The sequence below is a fragment of the Platalea leucorodia genome, assembly GCF_965183815.1.
Source record: "Platalea leucorodia genome assembly, chromosome: 7".
Classification (NCBI taxonomy): Eukaryota; Metazoa; Chordata; class Aves; order Pelecaniformes; family Threskiornithidae; genus Platalea; species Platalea leucorodia.
In genome coordinates this window covers 47,137,050-47,158,820 of record NC_138829.1, presented here as the reverse complement: position 1 = coordinate 47,158,820, position 21,771 = coordinate 47,137,050, and the positions used below count along the sequence as shown (strand labels likewise).

At 39.2% G+C, this 21,771-nt stretch overlaps 1 protein-coding gene across 3 annotated transcripts in view; it reads left to right on the top strand.

The window, feature by feature from the left end:
- EXT2 (exostosin glycosyltransferase 2) overlaps positions 1 to 21,771 on the top strand; it is an 81,886-nt gene that overhangs the window by 12,424 nt on the left and 47,691 nt on the right. For all 3 annotated transcript variants that reach the window (XM_082318585.1, XM_082318584.1, XM_082318583.1), the window contains exons 6-7: positions 2,924 to 3,063; positions 3,948 to 4,041. In XM_082318585.1, coding sequence (XP_082174711.1) covers positions 2,924 to 3,063; positions 3,948 to 4,041 — 234 coding nt within the window. The remainder of the gene's footprint in view (positions 1 to 2,923; positions 3,064 to 3,947; positions 4,042 to 21,771) is intronic.

Here is a 21,771-nt window from a genome sequence, read left to right as displayed (position 1 = left end):
CATGGATTTGGAATTGATTTCTCATATGTGACAGTCCAGGCCTTGCTAGATGAAGCTTGGAACAGAGGATGGCTTTGTCAATTGGAGGGAAGATTAAAATGAACTTTAAAGAGCTTATGCATGGCTTTATTTGGGGTCAAAAAAGAGTGCTACATTTAAGGAGAGTTGGCCAGTTTATATTTTTTGTATGCAGCTTAGTAGTTAAACCCTACAAAATTATCTGCGTAGATACGACAGACTGAGCTAGAAGACTTGTCAGCATGCAGCTATGAAAACATCTAGGTGAAATGTGTTTCATGGCCTTGGCCCAACTTCCAGAGGCCTTTTGATGTGTCAGTGAAGATAAAACTAGATAGCGTTCTCAGACCCCTGTGTCTCTTGGCAGTTCACTAACAGAGAGGTGCTTTGGCATGCAGTGTGGTGAAGTGAGTTATGCCATAGGCCACTGTGCTCTGTCTGTGGCCACCAGCACATAATCTGTCTTTGAACTTCAGCAAATGATGATAAAATAACAAACAAGCTGAGGAAAGGCAAAGTTTCCACCCCTTCTGTTATGTTCTGTAGGAAATATGTTTGAAATTCCTTGTGGAGGAGGGGGAGAGGAAGGAGAGGGTCACCCTGGGTCCTAAACTTTCAGCCAAAAGGGAAAAAAAAATATTTGTTTGCTTTCTTTAAATACAGACTGGATTGCTCAAGGATAGCAAGTCAGGGAATCTATATCTATATCTTGCTATATACGATTTTATAACTCAAAGAGAGCTGGCGCATGCAGAGATTGTTAAAATACTTTCCTTTGCAGAGCCCTGCATCTCCCTTTGGAATGTCTGGCTGATAACAGTGGTGATGCGAGGAGATGTATTTATAGTAACCTTTGTCTAGACAGGAAAAATGGTTATCTGGGCAGATGAGCATGTGTGTCCACATCTGGGCTTCTTGTTTTTTCTCTCCCAGACCTTACTAGAGTCTCTTCCACCTGCTGCTGTGTGATCTAGTGAGTCAGTGGTTAAAATGTGTGTTCATTCTCTCCACTCCTTCCATTCCCCGCACCCTTCTTTTCCCTCTCTTCCTGTCTGGGGGGGGGAAGGGGAACTGCCATCACAGTTCATCCTTTCCAGCACTGCCTGTACAGACTTCCTGCTAGACAGGCTCTTGAGCTTCTGGGTTGCTAATGCTTCCTGTTTGCAGTCTCCTCTTGGATGAGGCTTTCAAGGCTTTTAGTACTCTGTGGGTATGAACACAGGTCTTACGATTGCACTAGGAAACAAGTGAAGAGCCAGCAAACCCCCTTGTATTTCCTAGTTCCGTTTTGATGTTTTGCTGCCCTGCTGAGCCTCCTGGCTTCTTTTCCTCAGGTCACAGAACGCAAGCGGGAAAGATGTTTTCGTATCGGTGGGAGCCCCTGTGTCAACTTTATAATTTTTCTTTCTTAGACTTGGAGATAATACTGACCTGGGCTTTTTCCTTGTTTGTGTAGCTGAACTCTGCAAGCGTTTATTTTGCAGTTTTGAATCTGTAGCAAGATTCCTCAGTGGCAGTGAGAACTAAAGTCTCTATTTACAGGGTGAGTGCAGCATAGTCAAGAAGTCTTCTCTGCTGCAGTTTAAACTCATGGCTTTTTGTCTTGTGTGTTGTGGACATGAATAGGTGGATTATATTCTTCCTTTTTTGCAACAACTTTTTATATCTTTGAAGCTCCCTTTAGCCATCTTCCTCCTGCCCTTACCCCTTCAGAATAAGCAGTATTAATACAGTCAGTCTTTCCTTGTAGATCATACTTTCAAGGTAAGTAATCATCCTTTTTTTTTACCCAATACCCAATACAATGCATTGCCCAATACTGAACACGCTGCTCTGTCTGAGGTCTTTTATTCCTGAGAAGAGTGAGTGATTCCTTCAGGTCTCTTAGATAGTACTTTTTGCATTCTAATACAACCTGTGGGTGGAGTGGTTTGTTTTTTCAATAGCACAACATTGCTGACACATGACTACCCTTTCTTTTCCTGTCCTTTTGTGGGAAATGTCCTCTTCTGTAAAGTGCAAAACCTAGCCAGTCACTTCATGCTTTATATTTGTGCAGTTGGTTATTTTTATCTAAGTGCTGGACCCTATATGTATCTGTATTTTTTTAGTCAATTTATGCATATAATGTCAAACTCTAATTCCCTTATCCATTATGCTTGCTGATCCTACAAAATCATGGGTATTGTCTAGTAAGTATGGTCTTAATTCTGCTATTCGGTTAACTAAGGGACACATTGAATACTGTTGCACCTAGGAAAGATTATTTGGTCCATCACTGTTTTACCTGTGAGACACTGCTAACTGCTTTATGCTTAGAGTTCTGTAACCATAATTTATGTAACTATAAAGCCTATGAGGGCTTTATCTAGCCCATGATTTCTTAATTTGCCTATGAAAATTATATCAAAGATGTCAAACGCCTTTTAAAGTTGAGATATGAAATGTATTACTTCTCTGCTATCCATAGAGCTGAATTGCCCTATAATGCAAGAAAGTAAGTTTGGCTTCATACAGTTTGTACTCAATAAGTTCATGCTGATTGTTGCTCATCTTGTTATGCCAAACTTTCAAAATGTATAAATTATTTTTTCCCTTGAATTTTCTCAATTAGAATTCTGAAGTTTGGCGATTAAAATAAAGCATAGAATAATCCCATTAGCTGATTTCTCATCTCTCCACTTATATTTTTGAGCCTCTGGAAAATAAAGTTGTGTAATTATTTTGAATTAGCTAATAATTCAGAATACATTGTGCACGGAGCAAGCCCATTTTCCTTGACGTGTTTACAAGGGGGAGGGCAGGAAAGCATAATGCATATATACATACATATACACACACATAATACAAATCTTAACATTTCCTTTTTGTCCTCATCTGTGTGTTGGATACCATTTGTTGACAGGAGTCTACGTTCTGTGTCGTTCTACGTGGAGCCCGCCTGGGACAGGCCGTGCTAAGCGATGTTCTTCAAGCTGGCTGTGTCCCAGTCATCATTGCTGACTCCTACATTTTACCTTTCTCTGAGGTTCTGGACTGGAAAAGGTCTGTACCCTCACTATTGTACATCGAACCACTGCATAAGAGACTTCATTACATTCAGTCATTTGAATGAAATCTGTGTGATAAGTCAAATGTACTGGGGATTACAGGAAATAGAATACAGAGTAAGATACATGCAGTCTTTGCCCTTGGTATATTATGCATCCAAAATAGGAGAGGAAAACAAACGAGGCAGATATGACAGAGCATTTGGTTGTCCTCTAGGTGATCATATTTTTTCTAAAACAGACTTGCTGTATTATCTTGTGCTTGAATTCAGTGAGGACTGGTGTGCATTCAGGCTCTTTTAAGGAAAGTATATGCTACAAATTGCATCATGTGAATGCTTAATTTGCTATATCGTATTATGATTCCTAAGTTCATCTGAGACTAAAAGGTGTAATTATTTTGTAGCTGAGTACACTGTGTTAAGAGCTTAGATTATTTTTCCATACATGCACTATGCCCAGTTTACATGATCTTAGGATAATAGGTACAAAAATTACTAGTTTGTATACATAGCACTGTATATGCTATTACTGTTTGGTCACTCCAAAAATCTCAGCTGACAGCAAGTCAGTGGCAATCCAGAGATGAGAATTTAGGATTTCTGGGTCTCTGTCCCTTCTGTATTTATTAGATTGTCTGTACAGATCAGGCCACAGACTTTTGTGGCATTATCTGTGGGCAGACTGGCTGGTGTTGTGAAGGAACTGCTACAAAATAATTAATTACATTGAGAGAAGACTGCTTTTTTCTGCTAATATTTTCTGAGTGTGTCTTATTAGAATAGGACAATATTCTGGGTTGGAAAAGCTGTTGGTGTCTTCTAATGTAGAACTTCTTTCTTCTCGTCTTACCTTTTGTTTTCTGTGTTTTGCTTATAGAGCCTCCGTTGTCATCCCTGAAGAAAAGATGCCTGAAATGTACAGTATTCTGCAAAGTGTCCCCCAGCGACAGATAGAAGAGATGCAAAGACAGGTAAAATAATGTACTGTGTTTAAATTATTTTCCTTTATTTACGGTTGAGGTGTACGTTCATACACTTGCTTTACTATGAAATCTGTTGGCATGCAGAAGCATCCATTGTACTCTTATGTTAATATCTTGATTATTTGCCCCTCTTTCTTTATGCTAAACATATGCATTCACCGTTACTTTTCAATATTGTGTCTCTATCCATCACTGGTGCAGCCAAATGTGTTGAACAGCAGCTGTTGATCAGTACTATATTACCCATCAGGTCAGGAAGTTGAGAATATTGCATAAGATTGCGATTGCAGAACACTTCAGTAGGCAGACTTCAGTTACTCAGAGTGGATTTTCTCCAACCTACTATGTTAATGTACATGCTGTTGTGAAATATATTATAGGATCTTTAGCATCCACAGTGATCAATGCCTCCCCATCCTGGGTTGCAGCCAATTTCCTGAAATGTGAAACTGAGGTTTTGACTATCTGCTTTCTCACATAAAGATCATATGGTATTTGCCATGAGTGGAGACTGCCAGTTCCTACCAATGTAGTCAAACTCCACTTTCATTAATTTCACTTTTTCTGTGTCCCCTCTGCTTTCTTAATGCATGCTGGGATGGAAGCTTTCCCTGAATGCAGGTGTACTGCCTACTCTCATATATTACCATATTTCTGATGAAATCACAGTGTATATTTGGTTTTTTTTCTACATGGTATTTAAATTGTATTAAAGAAGTTGTTCGAGAGTCTGTCTTTATCTCAAGAGAAGCTTTGGTTTGTAGATAAATTTTAATTGCTCAAAATGTGAGGGAAGCATTAAGTCCAAAATGTTTTAAATATTTTAACTAAGTTGACAGTTCCTCTGAGGGTGGAAATTTTGCTTATTTGGTGACTGGAAGAGCTGAGATCATGAACTGTCCAAACTCATGAATGAAGTCTGTGTCGGCTGGGTATGTAGTCAAAAAGAAATGTCTTCTAGTTTACTCCAGTTGATGCCGATTCCTGTTTACTAGCTTTGCTGTTACATACACTGTCATCATCAGTTGCTTTAATTCTAGAGCTCGCACATAAAGTGCAAGCTCAACAGATGAGGACTGTTAGCTGTGTGAGGATTTTCACAAAGAGTGAAGAGTTTTGTTGTCAGATTAGGGGATTCAACCATGTTGTTCTTTTGGTGGTTGGAATATATAGGTTACATTTTTGGGCCAGTGAAGATGTAAGACGTTAACATATATTGTAAACTTGTATTTAGGACCTTTCATCCTTGTCACCTTATTGTACCTGAGTATATATTGTTATAAGATAGAGAGATACTGTTGTTATTGTTTTTCCTGACGAGGAACTGAGGCATAGAGAAAGTGAGAGCCAGGTATGTAGGGAAAAAATAAACTATCTGATCTCAGGTGACTTTTAAAGACGCATGGGATTTCTGTAGTCAAATTTCTGCAAGAATTGTGAAGACATGTTTCTGAAATTCCCTTGCCCAACCTTAGTGACAAAGTCAGCTTTTGTGTGGTCCCTGTAAAAAAGTGACCCAAGTAAAAAAGTGACTCAAGGCATGGTTTTTCAGGGTGTAGCCTACAACACTAGTTATTTCTACCTAGACAGTGCTAAAAGCTGCACAGCGTATATTAATTCTGAATATGTGTGGAGAAAATAGACTCTCAAATTTAGTGGTAAATATCTTTTCACACCTGAATTCTGTTGCCAGCTTCACTTCATTCTCTGTGCAGAGAGTCTGCAAATATCACAGCAGCCATCAGGGGTCTCCTTTCTCTTTAGTCCCTTCACACAAATGAGCCGTTTTGGTGGGACCCACGAGCAGCACCAAGTTGTCACCAGGGATGGCAGGTGAAAAAGTAGCTTTGCTGTTATAGCTCCTGGAAACATGATTCTGCTTTATTTTCTTTTTTTCTCTTGACATGAACTTAGAGATGTTAACGCTAGGGAGTTTTGCCTAATAAAGCTTTAAAACTGACATTAATATTCTGTTGAAGTGTACATTGATTTTCTTGTCCATTTTACTAATATCATAAAATAATCATTTCAGGATAGTGCTCTCCTTCTACAGAGAATGTACTTGACATTATGGACAGCTTAAACAGTAATTTTAAAGTATGAAATCAGGAAACAACAGTAGTTTGTTTAAAAAAAAAACAACCAACAAAACCAAACACCAACAAAAACCCCAAAACAAACAAAAAACCCCCACCCCCCGAAACCAAACCAAAACCAACCAACCAAAAAAAAAACCAAACAAACCCAAAACAAACCCTAAACATTCACAATGAAACAAACCAACAAAACCCTCTTAATTCACATGATCTATGTTATCTGTAACTGCATAAAATTAAGTTAAAGTAGAAGATATTTTAATACCCAGAACGCAGTTCCAGTCTGTCTGGAGTGAATTTTGTTGGATTATAGGTGGTTTGCAGTAGTCATTGTCATTGGGTCCAAAGCATCGCTGAACATATTGGAAACTGTGATTCTATTGACTGAAGGTGGGAAGTATGTTTTTCTAAAGCTTCCTCTCGCATCTTGATGCTTTTGTTGAGGATATAGTCGTGTGTTTTGGTAGTAAGAGTATCAGGATGAAATCACAAGGTCTGGTCTGTCTTGTCTTTGTGAATTTATTTATGTCTGCATATTGAGGCTACTTAAACACATTATCCATACATTTCATGTTCTGTCAGCCTTATTTACAAGGTAAAGTCCCAGTATAAGCATCTGTGAAAGTCCCTTGCTGATACATGGTTCTGTGTTCTAGCTATCTGATAGGGTGAAAAAGTACTTAGTGACTGATATTGTGTGGACTACCAGTAACCTGATTGCTTTTCCTCATTAATAAATATGTGTGGTACAGACTTTTGTTTTCTTCCTCATCAGTCTCACAGTAGGGAGCAGTTGCACACTTTACTTGCTGTCTTTCGATTTAAATCGTTTGGGAAAGTATCTTAGGACTTTCTGGCTAGACAAAATGTCTTTCCAGTTTTTTTCAGTGACAGCGACAATATACAGGAATTAATGAGTGAAGATTCACAAAATAAGGCTAAAGTGACGATAAGAGAAGAGAGAATTTGAAGTTGGAATGAACGTTTTGAGGAGGCTGGTGCTAACGGTACTTCAGAAGCAAAGTGAATTTGTCATAAGTGCTCTTTTGTTTCTCAGGCAAGGAATTACTAAAATGAAACTCAACTAATACCCATGTATAGAATGAATCTGCAAATGAACTGGAGTGATTTATACATGTTTTCAGATGTGATCTATAGCAGTTGTTTATTCTGCTTAGCCATGGAAGGGCAACAAAAGCTTCAAAATACTCTGGTTTTGCAAGTAGCTCATATTTCTCAATAATATTTAAACTGCCTTCTTTTGCTGCTTCAACTTCAATGGCAAATAACACTTGATATACAATATTTTGAAGCTTGTTTTTAATCAAGTGGAAGAGGACTGACTGAAGCTGGTCTTGCAGTATGTTTGTTTTTTTCCAGTCCGTTCTAGTTTTCACTGAGCATTGCTCTTATCGAGACGGAAACAAAGATAGTTATATCACAATGATCAAGTTGTTTCTTGGTTTTACATTGTGAAACACTTGGATTCTGATATGACAGTTACAAAAAGATTGGTCCACAACTGATTTAAAATGAGGAAAAAGTGATCTTGCAAAGAGCTTTTATTGAAATCGGAATTAAAATTGTTTTACAACATCTCACTGTTTCCTTTGCAGTTAGGATGTGTTTAGGTTTTATTTCAAAAACTGGTTTTGTTGCACATAAAATTCCACTGGGGAGACAATAAGTTTTTGATAGATTTGTGAAACGTGCTTTGCCAGTACCTGCCAATTAATGTACTTTTTCAGTAAATTAAGAAACCAGTTGACATGTTCTGACATGAGTATGGTGGAGATCATCCTCTTTTTAGACAAACAGAACAAATCCTTGCTCTAAATTTCTCCTGGTTTTTAGTAGGATGAAGCATGTATTCATCATACCGATCAGACTTTCTGGCTCTGATAACCTTTGTGGGATTGGAGCCTTGCTGTGCAACTACTTTCGTTTCAGTGGTTGTCTTGATTATGATGTAATTGTTATCCTTAGTTGGAAAACCTCATAATGAAAACAAATTTTATTATAAATGTGAGCTTGCCAGGTTTTTTTGTTGATTAGGCACTCTTTTTGCAGTATTTTATTGCAGTTGATTCTTTGGAGATCATACATCAAGTTTAAAATATACATATACATGCACATATATATGTATATGTGATTTTTTTAAGTTGAAATAGATTGCTTTTAATGAGTAAAATTTTCTCTGTGCTTAATTTTTGTTTTGTTTCTGGAAGTACTTCTAGCCATACATCTGCTGGAGAAGAGAGGAAGGCTCTTAAAGAGAAGTCATTACATTTAAAGTATATAAGAACCTGTATTTGAAAGTATTTTCTTAGAATTTGTACACTGATCATGAGCATCACACAATACTGTCACGAAGAGGATGAAATAGAGGTGCTTTAGCTTTGGGGTCATCATCTGCTGGGACCTATGGCTGGTATGACCTGGGCTGTGATTTCCTATACTAGAAGTTTATTTTGCTCAGTTGTTTTGTCAGATGGTACATGGTATAAACGAGGAAAGAGGGTTATTGGTTTGAGCAGAGCTGGAGTGTGGGAAATCAGAATAAATTTCTACTGTCCTCCATTATACCTGATTGTGCTGAGATCTCTGGAGATTAGCCATATTAACTTATGCTTTTATTGTTCAAACTTGCAGAACATTTTGCCCTCAACAATTCCTGGTTCAGTTTCCTGTCTTACCTCACAAAAGGGAATAATTTCTGTGCTCATAGCCTAGTCTACACTGTTGTGAAAAATTGTTACATATTTTCAATACTACATGTACAGCCTATGTCCATGAGAACTGGAGACTAGCATATGATAGCTATTATAAACTCCAACATATTGACCATCAAAAAGAGCCTCTGCTAGTTGAGCTGCTAAAATTAATAGCAGTCTGGATGAAACTTATGCATCTCTGGGATTGCTGTCTTGTCTGTTTTCTACAGTAATGTTGTCATTCTCATTTTCTTTGAAGCTTCCTTGAACCATCCCCCTCTCACAAATAGTTCCATATGGAGTCTGAAACACTGGCAGAAGTGCCCAGAGGCAAGTTGATAAGCAGCTCAGCTGCACAGCTACTGATCCAGCAGACTTGATGCTGCATCCTTATGCTTTCATTTTCTCTGCACCACAAACCAGCACCCAGGTAATAGCAAAGTTCTAGAAGTGGAGGGGCAAGAAAGAGAAGTAAATGTGATAGACCTACATGATAGAGAGTGAAATTTGAGATTTTGTCTTGCTTCTAAAGAAGAGTGAAATAGGTAAAGGAAAAAAGCAAAACAAAACTTTGCTGGTATCTGCTTATCCCATGCTTTGTACAGTTTCCCTCTCAACAGAGTTTTTCTAATGTTTTGCTTTGAAAGCCTGTTAATCTCTAGAAACATATTTCACCACTGTGGTTGATATATAAATGTCTTTAACTTGTATGAAAGTTTTCCTCAACTTATATCTGAGCCTCTGTGCCTTTTTTTGTGAGGTGAATGTGTCTATCTGAATATACACACATTTTGTAAATGTTTTTCCCCCACTAAATATCAACATACTTGGAAGTCTTTTAACACAGATAGGCTCATTAAGGCATAGGATCAGAATATGAAAGTACTATGCAATGGGAATAGAAGAGTTATTCCTCTGTTTATTTAGGTATTCTTTCTCACTGAACGGATCTTAGGTAAGGAGTTTATTTTCAAAAGAAGGTTTTGTGTGCCTGTTCCTTTTGACTTTATTAACGCTCCCCACGTCCCCAAAATAAAACTTTTGAATTAATATCTAGTCTGGAAGACCGGGTGACTTTGTGCGCTCTAATGGTACAAGAATGAAGAGCTGGTGTTCCTGAGTGCAGGAATTCTTTTCGTCCTGGTTTCCTAGGGAAACAAGGGTATGATCACATACAATGTACATGCTGATTTCTCTTCTGATTCCTGTTACTGTCCAATTTCAACCAAACGTACAGAGTGGTGGAGATGTTGGAGATAAGAAATACCATAACATTAGGTAGCTGTGTAGAAGGTAAGCACCCCAGAACAGCACGGCTTTTTAAGGGAAAATTTGCAGGTCAAGCTAACAGTAATAGAAAAACCCCTTGCATTTACCCCTTTAGAATGATTCTGCTTTGGAAAAGATTTGATTTGGAACTGGCACATCTTACGCCAAAGAAATTCAGGTACAGCATGACCAAATGATAAAGTGATATGAAATTCAGTATACAAAGAAAGGGGTATATGTACAATTTAAAACAGCTTTCTCATAGGCAGTGATGGCATCTCAGCTAGCTGCAGTCACTTGGAAGAGAGTTCTTAGAACTGTAGGAAGTAGTTATGTGAAAATATAAATTTTATGGTCAGTTATGGTCAAAAAAAGTAGTACAAACAATTTTTAGAGAAGAGGTAGAGAACAAAATACTATGCCACTGTGTAAATCTGTTGTATGTCTGCACCCTGAATACAGTCCATAGTTACGGTTCTGCCATCTTGAAAAGGATATAATAGAACAAGGGTGATCAAAAGTTTCAAGAGAAGAGTGATTAAATAGCTTAGCACTCTTCGTCTTGAAAATCAATGATTGGGGATAAGATGAGAAGCAAGCATATAATACAAACTATAAAAGAAGGTGTCGTGGTTTAACCCCAGCCGGCAACTAAGCACCACACAGCCGCTTGCTCACTCCCCCCCGGTGGGATGGGGGAGAGAATCGGAAGAGTAAAGGTGAGAAAACTCATGGGTTGAGATAAAGACAATTTAATAGGTAAAGCAAAAGCTGCGCGTGCAAGCAAAGCAAAACAAGGAATTCATTCACTACTTCCCATCGTCAGGCAGGTGTTCAGCCATCCTCAGGAAAGCAGGGCTTCATCACGCGTAACAGTTACTTGGGAAGACAAATGCCATCACGCCCAAAGTCCTCCCCTTCCTCCTTCTTCCCCCAGTTTATATACTGAGCATGATGTCATATGGTATGGAATAGCCCTTGGGCCAGTCTGGGTCAGCTGTCCTGGCTGTGCTCCCTCCCAGCTTCTTATGCACCTGGCAGAGCATGGGAAGCTGAAAAGTCCTTGACTAGTGTAAATTCTACTCAGCAAGAACCAAAACATCAGTGTGTTATCAACATTATTCTCATCCTAAATCCGAAACACAGCACTCTACCAGCTACTAAGAAGAAAATTAACTCTATCCCAGCTGAAACCAAGACAGAAGGTCAGGAAGAAAGTGAATGGATATGACTGTACGTTGTTTGATACAATTTCATTTGATGTTTCCTAGGACTTGTATTATTAGGAATCTGGTCTAAAGAAACAGAAAAGGAGATGATCTTTTCCCAGAACTAGTAGGTAGTCTGTGGGACTCACTGCTTCAGCGTTTTGTGTGAGTGAAGGGTTTTTATTGTCATAAAGGGTGAATAAAGAAATCCAGAGAAGGAAAATCTGTCAGAGATGAATGCAAAGATACACCCTCTGGCTTAGAAGTTCCTGAGTTGCAGACTTCTGGAAGCTTGAGAATACTTTGGGGAAGTGGTAGCTTATGCCTGCTGAGTTTAGGGGGGGGCTCTTCAGGTACCTGCTGTGGACCGTTGTCAGAGACAGAATCCAGGAGCAGAAGGCCACTGCGGCTGCGGTGATGCAACTTCAGGATTCAGGTTTGCAGGAGACCTTGGTATTATAATGCCTTGTGGAATAACCTTGTCAGATCATCAGTGGTTTTTTAAATGCATCTTAACTTCACTGGCTGCCAAACACTTCAGTGAAACAATATGGACCGTGATGTATAGTTTTCTCCTTTGTATGAATGGATAATTCCCTTTCCTGAAGCCCCACAAGATACTCTTTCAAGTAGTGGCCATGCAGCATTCTTGATTTTTATTAATTAAAGTTTTAGATAATCACAATCTCTTGTCTTTTCAGCCCATGTGGACATTAAAAGCTAAAAAGGGATGTGAATTCGGTTTAAAAAATGTGGGTAGAAAACACGTAGCTTGCAATGTTTGTTCCCACAGTTGGAATACCTGGACAAGCTATTGCGGTTTTTCTAGTGCATGTCCCATGTGCCTCAGCCCTGACCTGAAGAAAAGTTCAGACTCTGGGTCAAACAGAGCTGAAGACACATGCATAAATCAATGACTTGTTTTAGTGCCACGTTAAAACAACATGAGTGGCTGGCTTTTCTGACCCCTCCTCCCTTTCATTTAATGTGCTTCTTTGGCTCTTCTTTAAAGAGGGCTCTGTAGAGTAATTTCAACTCTTATCAGCTTGCTGACAGCTATATGAGCCTTTCTGCTGGCTCCAGGCAATCACTGCCGGCGTGTGAAACATCCCATTCTTACAGTGAAACGGTCCTGGATAGAGTTAAAGCAAATGGGTGGTGGAGTTTTCCTGTGGGTGGTGCAGCTCACATAAAAGAGATGGGATTTAGTTCTTGTTAGCCAATTAAACAGAACTTCATTTCAATATCTGGACACTGGAAGCTCTTGGAGCATAGTTAGATTTTTACAAGTCCTTTTAATGAGAATATTCAACTCCCAGCTGCAGTTCTCTCCCTGACAGGGGACAGCTTCTGTCTCGGGGTTCTTTAGACTCATCATTATCAAATTTAAACAAACTTTCATCTGTCTGCCATTTGTAGCATTTTAAGGAGTGTGATTGGAGAGGCTAACCCTGCTTTAATCCTCCCAGAGTGCTCCAGTGGAGCTCCGGGTCCTCCATAAATGTCAGGCCTGGACAATTTGCCATCTTATCAGATGCAGTGAAGTTAGTTCCAGCCCTCTCACCCCTCCCCCGGAGGAAAGATTTGTTGCTGCAAACAGCAAAGGAAAGAGAAAACTTTTTCCTGGCTTACTGCCAGGATCACCAGGGGAGTTGTAGAATCCTTGGCATTTATATGTGAGACTTTCATTGCTCCCCCCTCCCCTCTTCATTTGTTGCAGAGTATCCTTGTCCTAGATTTTTTTTCCTGTTATCTGTCTTGCCCTGTTGCTTTCCAGAATGAAAACTGTTTTCATGCTTGTTGTATTACAGAGCGGTCTTCGTGGCATCTCTGAGAAAGAGCTCAGAAATTTGAGAGCAATCGACACCTTCAATGAATAATTTATATAGGATGCAGTTGTGCCGCCTTCGTATCTAGGCTTGCAGCCTCTAAACAACAAAAGGTTAAACTTCAGCTGTAAGAGGGAAATTATGCTATTTTAAGACAATATTATTTTTTTGCTTTTTTAAGATTAGATTTTAAGAGACTGCATTTTAAGAGTCTGTATGTTGTTGCGAAATGGACTTTTGGTACTTAGCCTTTGCAGATTGCTATGCACAGCTTGGATAGACTACAGATAAACCCAGATGATCCAAAAATTGAAAAAAGGCATGTACTTCTTTTAGAAAGAATATTTGAAAACATTCTGTGTCATGCACATGAAGCAGTTAGCTGCAGATAAATGGATGTTTAAGCATCTCTCCTGGTGTTCCACTCGTTCTTTTTTACTCCGTGCTCTCCCTCTGCTGCTGCTTAGTCTGTGCCACATCACGTTTCTTGATTAAATTCACTTGCTCCACTTACCCCTTCATTATTGAAAGTGTTACAACTTTAGCATTTACCTATATAGTATAAATACACTGCATTGCTGCAGTAATTTGCATGTGAGTATATTAAATAGTAGTAGTAAATACACCTTGGCCTTGTATCCATTTTACTGATGAGTGGATAGAGGCATAAATAACTTGTACAAAGTCAAATCATAATATTAGTAACGGAATTTAGAAGTCCTGGTCCTGTTTTAATGACTAAATCAAATGTATCTTACAACACAGTAGGAACGTTTGGCTTTTAAGTTACAAAGGTTTTACATGTTCTGTAGAAACAATCTGCTGCCAGATTATCTTTAGATGGCTTCTCATTTAATCTTCGTCTGTAAATTGTGCAGGTATATCTAACAGTTTCTTAGATGCCTGTATATAGGAAAATTATGTATCTTTGTTACAAATGGAAAAGTGGGCTGTGCTGGGAATATACTGTAATGCCCTTTGGCTTGCAAATGGTATAACTTGTATCTGGGGGTTGGCCCCTTCCTTTCCCCTCTGCTCCTCTTTTTTTTGGTTTTTTTTTTTGTTTTTTTTTTTTTGTTGTTGTTGTCCTTTTCCATTAGCTGACAATTTTGAATGCTCTTTAGAAATGAAATGGCATTAGTTGTCTCTGAATACATATTCTATCCCAGTGGCTTAAATCTGTACAGATGCTCTGGAGAGGAGGATTATAGAGGGCGTGCATATTCCAGGATACTAATAATGGAGTAGGGAATCATGGATGGAAGTTGTTAGATTACGGTTAAGCTTAAGAAATACAGTTTCCTGCAAACAGACTCAGCTGGTAATGGAATTCTGGTCCCAGGGGGTCCACAGAATACTTCACCTTGGCTCCCCTACACAGCACAGTCTACCGTAAAATGCTTCCCAACACTGTAGCAGACAAAAGCAAAAATCACCAGTGGTGCCTGTTGAGGCATTGCGAACAACTTTCCTGATCCTGAATCTGGTGATCAGGTTAAACCTGAGCACGAATGCAACACCCATTAACCAACTGCCTGAAATGCTTCAGGAAGCTAGCAGTGCCAAGCCCAGGCTCTGCGCTCTTCTTCTCACCACTTGCTTTGTTTTTGATCTGTTGCTACCTGTGTTTAGTAGCCAGTGCTTCAGGGAATCTCCCGAGACGTGAGTCCCGTCTGTTGCAGAGGCCATGTTATGTATGTATTGAGGGGAGAGGGAAAACAACTCCTTCCTCACGTTTTTAATTGTTCAGGTGAAGCAAAAGATTAGTAGAGAATAAATACGCAAACGCTGGCCAGTGGTGTACTTTCCATCTTTTTGGGGGTAGCAAGGACTTCTCTAATAAGCTTTAATGTTTATCTTTGAGATTACTTCTCTTTTTTACAAAATTTGGCTTCATGCAGTAAGGAATATTCCTCTTTAGCATGCTATTTCAGATGTTTGCCAAGAAGAAATAAATAACTCTTGTTGATGTCTATCAATTATTTTGTCCATGTAAAATTATTTTCCATCCTGTTCCATTGCAGTGTGATCACCACATAGTATTATCACAACCGGCTATTATTAATCACTTTATCTATTTCATCCGACAGCCATACAGCCATGCACAGTTTGAGTCATGAAGGATGAGGTATTTTTACATAGCTTGAGCTAAGATCAGTTATTTTTTAAGGTATGGAGGAAAAATCAGCACCATGTCCTAAAATGAATTTTTCCTGCAGATATGGAAAAAACCCCATGACTGCCAGTTCTTCAGCTTTTATCCTTATCGAAGTCAGTAAGATATATCTGTATTCAAGCAATGCTGGCAATAATGTCTGTGGTTAAAGTTGTCCAATGTTGAGAACTGGGGGTGGTGGTGGTATGTGTATGTTTATGCTTATATAAAATAGAACTATATAGCTTACAGGAAACTGAGCAAAACATGTCTTCATCAAAAGGGCAAGCTCTTCCTGGTATAGAGCTTAAGCTCTGAAATTGAGGTATGTGCTGTTTTTTGACGGCTATAATATGGTGGTAACCCTACCTAGATTTTTTTTTTCCTTGCTTCAAAAAGCTGTCCTTTCATGTGTGTGATTGGCACTGTGCTTGCTTTGTGTTTAGCTTCTCTAATCAAGGGAATTTAAGCTTCTATTCTCCCAGCATTAGTACAGCAGTCATGGGAAATCTCAAACAAGACAGATCTTGTTGCAGCAGTTGACACAAATAAAAGCAGTTGTGCTTTTATTTATTTATTTTTGATGCTGGATGCTGATTAAAAGTTTCCAAGCATCCTTTAGCCATGTTACAAAGCCAACCAGCAGAGAGCAGGGCAGCTGCTGAGGCAGGGAGATGCTGGTGGACATAGGACAAGATCACAGTGGGAAGCATCAGTGTGTGTAACTCAGAAAGCTGGGAAAGGTGTAAACAGATCCCCAATTTATCTGTAGAGTGGGCTCTCCAAACACTGTTTTATTGGCCAGTGGCTCCTGCTTTACTAACCTCTAACCTCTGCAGTGCTCAGAGGTGCTGCCCACCAGCCAGCCTTGTCTTTGAACCCCCCTTGGCTCCTGCCACCTCAAAGGCTTGCAGTCAGATTCCTGTGTTTTGCTTGGGACCTCAGCTCTCAGCAGGATGCCTGCAGCAGGGAAAACTGATCTACCCTGAGAACATAGACATATTTGAAGGCAGTACCCCTGGGATTAGAAACCTATTGCTTTCAGTTTCAGGAGCTGTCCATCATTTGTCAAAAAATGTGGCTAAAACTTGTGGTCATATAGTAGTTGAATGTTCCCTGCAATTACATACACATATTTGTTTTCTATTATTTTCTGGACTGCTGTTGAATCAATGATAGCATAAGTCTAGGTAGGTCTGGTTTCATGTGGTTAACGAGGAGGGTGCAAAGGACAAATGTGTCATAAAAACGTTGATACAGATCCAAGTAATTTTGAGTGCTCTTCATGTTAGGTGTGCCTGCCCCTTCATAGTAACAGCCTGGTGAAATTGGAGTAATTAGGGAGCCCTACAAACTCCTGGAAACTGGAGGGAAAGAGAGTGGGCTATTTTTTGTGTCTTTACATCATTATCAATGATGATTATGTAGATATGACTATCTGGAACCCAGAGTAGGATCTATATTACTCTCTTACAGCAGTGTTATTTCTGTGGTGTCAACATCTGTCATTTGCCTGTAAACAGGAAGAAAGAACTGAAAGCTCTTTGGGAGCAAAGGGAATTCAGTAAATGGTAGCCATTTTTACATTACATGTTTTTAAAGCTCTAAGTGCTTTATGAAGCTTTACTTTTTTCTCATCCTGCTCCTTTCTTTGCTGGCTCTGTCTCCGTGCTTTGCAACAGCATTCCCAGCCACAACTGAGAACGAGGTGGTTCCTTGCTGCTTGTAGTGCTGATACCTATTTGTTGGCTCCATAACTGAAATGTATTTTGGCAGTGGGTTTGTAGGGTGCCAGGGCAGTAAGCCACGTTTCCTGGCTGGTGCAATGTTGCCTTCTGCAACAGAGTTGTGAAGCTGACGTGCTCATTAATCAAAGAAGCAAGTTTGAGGTGCAGAAATATATGGAGGGAGGGGAGAATGCCAGTGCTAAGTGGTACTTTTATCTATTCAAGTCTTGTGTTCTTGTTATTTTTAAAACTAAGTTACTATCACTAGGATGAGAAATAGCGGAAATCTGTGTTTTAGGGGTCAAGCTAATGCAGGATTTCAAAACCATATAAAATGTTACCATTTCATGAGTGAGAATGAGAACTATTCTGTTAAAAATAGCTTCTTCTGTGTTACATATTTGAGCCAGATTTTAAGCAGAAAAAGGTTCTTGTTCATAACCAAAGATAAAAACCTTAAAAAAACCAAACAAAACAAAACAAAAACAACAAAAAACACCCCAAAACAAACAAAAAGCCAAAACCCCCACAAATTATCTGAAAGTATGGAAGCAAGACTCAAAATGTTAACTTTAACAGATACGTTTCAAAGAACCGTTCTCATACATGCATAGTATGTGCTGTTGTAGGTATGGATTACGATAATTGATATCAGTGATTCCTTTCAAAGCACCGAAGAGGAGAATCTGAGGAAGACTGCAGTGCAAGACGCTTGAGATTAATATCTGAGCTTGCACTAACATTTTCCTTTACCCTTAGCTCTTATGAGTCAGCATTTGTCAAGTAGTTTACAGCAATAAAACTGAGAGCCAGTAGAGGTGAGTTACTCCCAAGTGGCTGGTATCTGAAGAGTAAGACTAGCATTTTGAACTCTGACCTCTGTCCCCTTATGAATCAGCAGCTTCAAAAAGAAAAAGAAAGAAAAAGAAATTTGGATAGTGGAAAGATTAATTTTCACTCTCCGTTGTATCTAAAGTAGGCAAATGTGCTTGCTTCATGGCTGAGATTACTACAGTGGAGAATATTGAGCCAGGTGATTAAATCCACCTACTGCTTTACTTTTGAAGAGATATTTTTTGAGACTGAACTACAATAAAAACCAGCACTACAAAATGTGTATCTAGAAGCTCTTTCTTAAAATGTAAGACTGTAATGATACAAATTATTGTTTTGCTTGCTCATCCTGCAGAGGTGTCTTGTAATTAAGAAAATTTCTCAATAGGCCACTCATATAAGTTGTATAAGTTAAATACATGAATATTTTCAGGGCTTTACTTGGGAATCATGCATAGCTCAGAAACGAGTTGAAAGATGGAATGAAAATTCAGAAACAATATTAAAAGAATGTTGTCGTGTTCCATTAGAAGCAAACCTGAGCTAAACTGGAAACAACTGTATGTGCCCTGCATTGTTCTACTGCTCATTCCTCTTTTTCCCTCCTGGAGAAACTTACGGTTTGAGCTTTGGGAAAACCCAATGTTGAATTATGGATTAGTCTTTATCTGAAGTGATCAGACACCCCCAAAAGTGCAATACCTTGCTACCCCCATTTTTTAACCTTAAAAGTGGCATGCTGATGTTATGAGCACTCTTTATACATTGCCTACACTACTGCTTTTCTTGGGTAGGTCCTTGTTGACAAACAGGCACAACACAACCAGCTTAAGTCAAATTTGAAAGGTGCTTTTAATCTGATCTTCTATAAAACACGAAAATAATTCAGAAAGCTTTTCCGTTTGAGGCAAATTAGCATGATTTTACCAGTATTGCATTGATTTAATGGATTAACTCTTAAAATTCCTACATAGTAGCCTGTGTATTGCGATTTCTAAAGAGGTTACCTCCTGTTTTGGGTAATTGTACTGGCACTCCAGAAGTGAGCCAACTTTCCAGAGCATGGTTTTACATTTTTCCATAGCCTGAAACACATGAATTATTTTTGAAAAGTGTACCCTACATTCTTGTTTGTTCTCATTTCAAATCTTTGTGCCTCTCTGGGAAAATGAGAGGGCCCTCAGATCATTTTTGAAGATAGGGCTTTAAGGCAAAGAAGGATCATGGCCCACAGCTGATCACTTACTCTGTCCTCTCACGCTCCCTTAATAAGAGGAGAATGGATTGTTCAGGAGGCATTTTAAGGTACCAGAGCTCTAAATTTCTCTTTGAATGGCCCTATTTTCCGCCCACCCCCCCACCCCCCCACCCCCCCCCCGATTACGGAGAGAAGATGGAGCTAGCCAGCTTTAGGTGTATTGAACTTGATTGTGTGATATTGCTAAGGGTCCTAAACCAAATAAGCACTTTTTTTTTTTAACCCAAATTCTTATCACTTTCTAGAAACAGCAAATCACTGTCTAATTCTTAGAAGTATGAAGTCTTCTAAGGGTTTCTTGTAAGCCTGTGTAAAGCAACAAAGATGGTACTGGTTTTAGCTGACCCAGCTAGTATCATCTTTGCTGAAGAATTACGTACTAAAAGTGATACATGCAGTCAGTGAGGAACTTGTTGGAACAGGGAATCAGCTGTAGAAACAGCTGGGTTTCTTTCTTAGGATTACGTGGTCCAGAAAGAGGGGGCAGATTACAATTCATAGGCAGAAAAATGTGGGAATTTGGGGTTATAGGGTCTTCAGTCTGAACCCCAAATTTGTCTTGGGAAACATTTTATGAAATGTTCCAAAAGACGAACTTATGCTCTCTCTTCAGTTCCATTTTACCTTGGGGTGGGGGGAGTGTAGGGGGCTTGAGAGCTCAAGCTTACTATCTAATTATTATATATCATCAGCTCTCCTCCTATGCATCTTTAGTATGTGGCAAATATACATAATAATTCAGTTTATCTTGAACCTCAGTAGCCTATCTAATCCTGCTGCACAATGGAAAGAGGTTGGGGGAGGCGTTGCCTGTGACCAATTATAGTAGCTTGCTTGATGGGCAATATCTTGTTAGGTCTCAGTAACTTAAAAACATTTGGTTATATTATGGTATCACATGTAATTTAAGAGCCTGAAGGTCTTAGTGGACAAACTTCTACGCCCAGAGCTGTTAGATGCACAGCAGAGCTGTAGGTATTACTTGTAATATCTTTTGTATCTCTGCTGAAGGTACCCATTTTAGCAAAGGATTGCCACAGTGAGTTACTTTGGTGGCATCGGTTAGCTAAATATTAGTTTTATTAGTTTAAGGTTTCTTTTTACAAATAATAAGAGAGGATAAAGTTAAATTTTTTTCTGTTCTTCTACCCACCCCAAAACTTGAAAGGTCTAGAATGGTTGAGTCACAACATCTCTGTGAGGTGAGTATTACACATACTGCTGAGAGGCTGAAGTAGAAGCAAGAAATCAAATGAATGTCCAGCATTTATCTGTAAATAAGTAACCGAACCAGGATTAAAAGTAAGATCACCAAGCTTCCAGGCCAGTGCTGCTGCAGCAGCTAGGGCACACGCTTTTCTTCGGCCAGACTTCCCTAACCCAGCTCGTCAGGGAGTAAAAACCAGGAGCACCAAGAGCCATTGAGAAGGGAAAGCATTTAAGTAGAGTCACCCCAGCCAGTGTGAAAATGGTTATATTTGAAGGCCTCGTAAACCTTTTCAAGGCATTTTGGAAACACTGAACTGCAGTGGGGCAAAATCTTACAGCGTCATGGCGCCTGACCTAAAAGCTGAGAGAAGTGGTGGTTTATGGGCAGTTAACTTTTACTACTCTTCTGCGAATCTTGTTTTTTCCCTTTTTGCTAACTTTACCAACTCCCACCAAATCATGGGCTGTGAAAAGACAGGAGGCTAGAAAGTTCCTTTCATGGACTGTTTTCCCCTTGATCTAAATGTTACAGAAAGTGTTCTTTTCCTTGCCTCATGCCCGGTGTTTTTCTTTTCACAAACTAATCAAAAGATTTACATTGATCTGTCTTGCACTCTACACCAGAGCACCATTAGTGGCATTAACACTAGAACTTATAAACATTATATGAATGGACTTTGTAACCTGATGCTATGCTGGCTTGTAAAGAGCTTATAAAGAGATGCTAGGCCCCCAAGTGTGTTTATTTCTAAGGAAAATAACACCTTACCTAAATAAATGTTACTTTCTGTGAGTAGGCTACCCTATTGCTGTGTGCTGCTGCCTGTTGTCTCCTATGAAAATAACTGCAAATGCTTCCCTCCCAAGCTTTTGCCTGTACCAGTATGTGCTAAATATTGTCAGTTTAGTTTCTTCGTAGTCCACCTGAACAAAATCCTGGAACTGAAAACAAGTAGAATTGAACTTTTGGTTTGAATGCTTGCTTACTTGGTTGAAGGAAATCAAAACTTTCTATATCATTTACAGTTTCAAGGAAGAAAACTACACAAAGTTTCTGAACTTTTTCTTGTGTCTTACAGATATTGCTAGTGTTCCTCAAAGTGTGCCTGTGCATTTGTAGAGATAAATTAATACCTCTACATTATATTAAGCAATTTTAGCCTTTACAGAAAGTAGCAGGTTTTCATGGCTGATCTAATGAGAATGCAGCAGTTGAAACTGGTGTGGAGGAAGAAAGAGAAACAACTTAGAGCTACCTACTGGTATGCCTATGTTTGTGACCTTGGTCTGCAGAGCTCACCTCTTGGAGAGAGGGAGGGTTTGATCTCAGATTCCTTCAGTCTTTGGCTTTCATGGTGAGGCTGTCTTGGATTTGTAAGATTTTCTGCAGAAATTGAATTCGGGCAAATTAGTTTGATG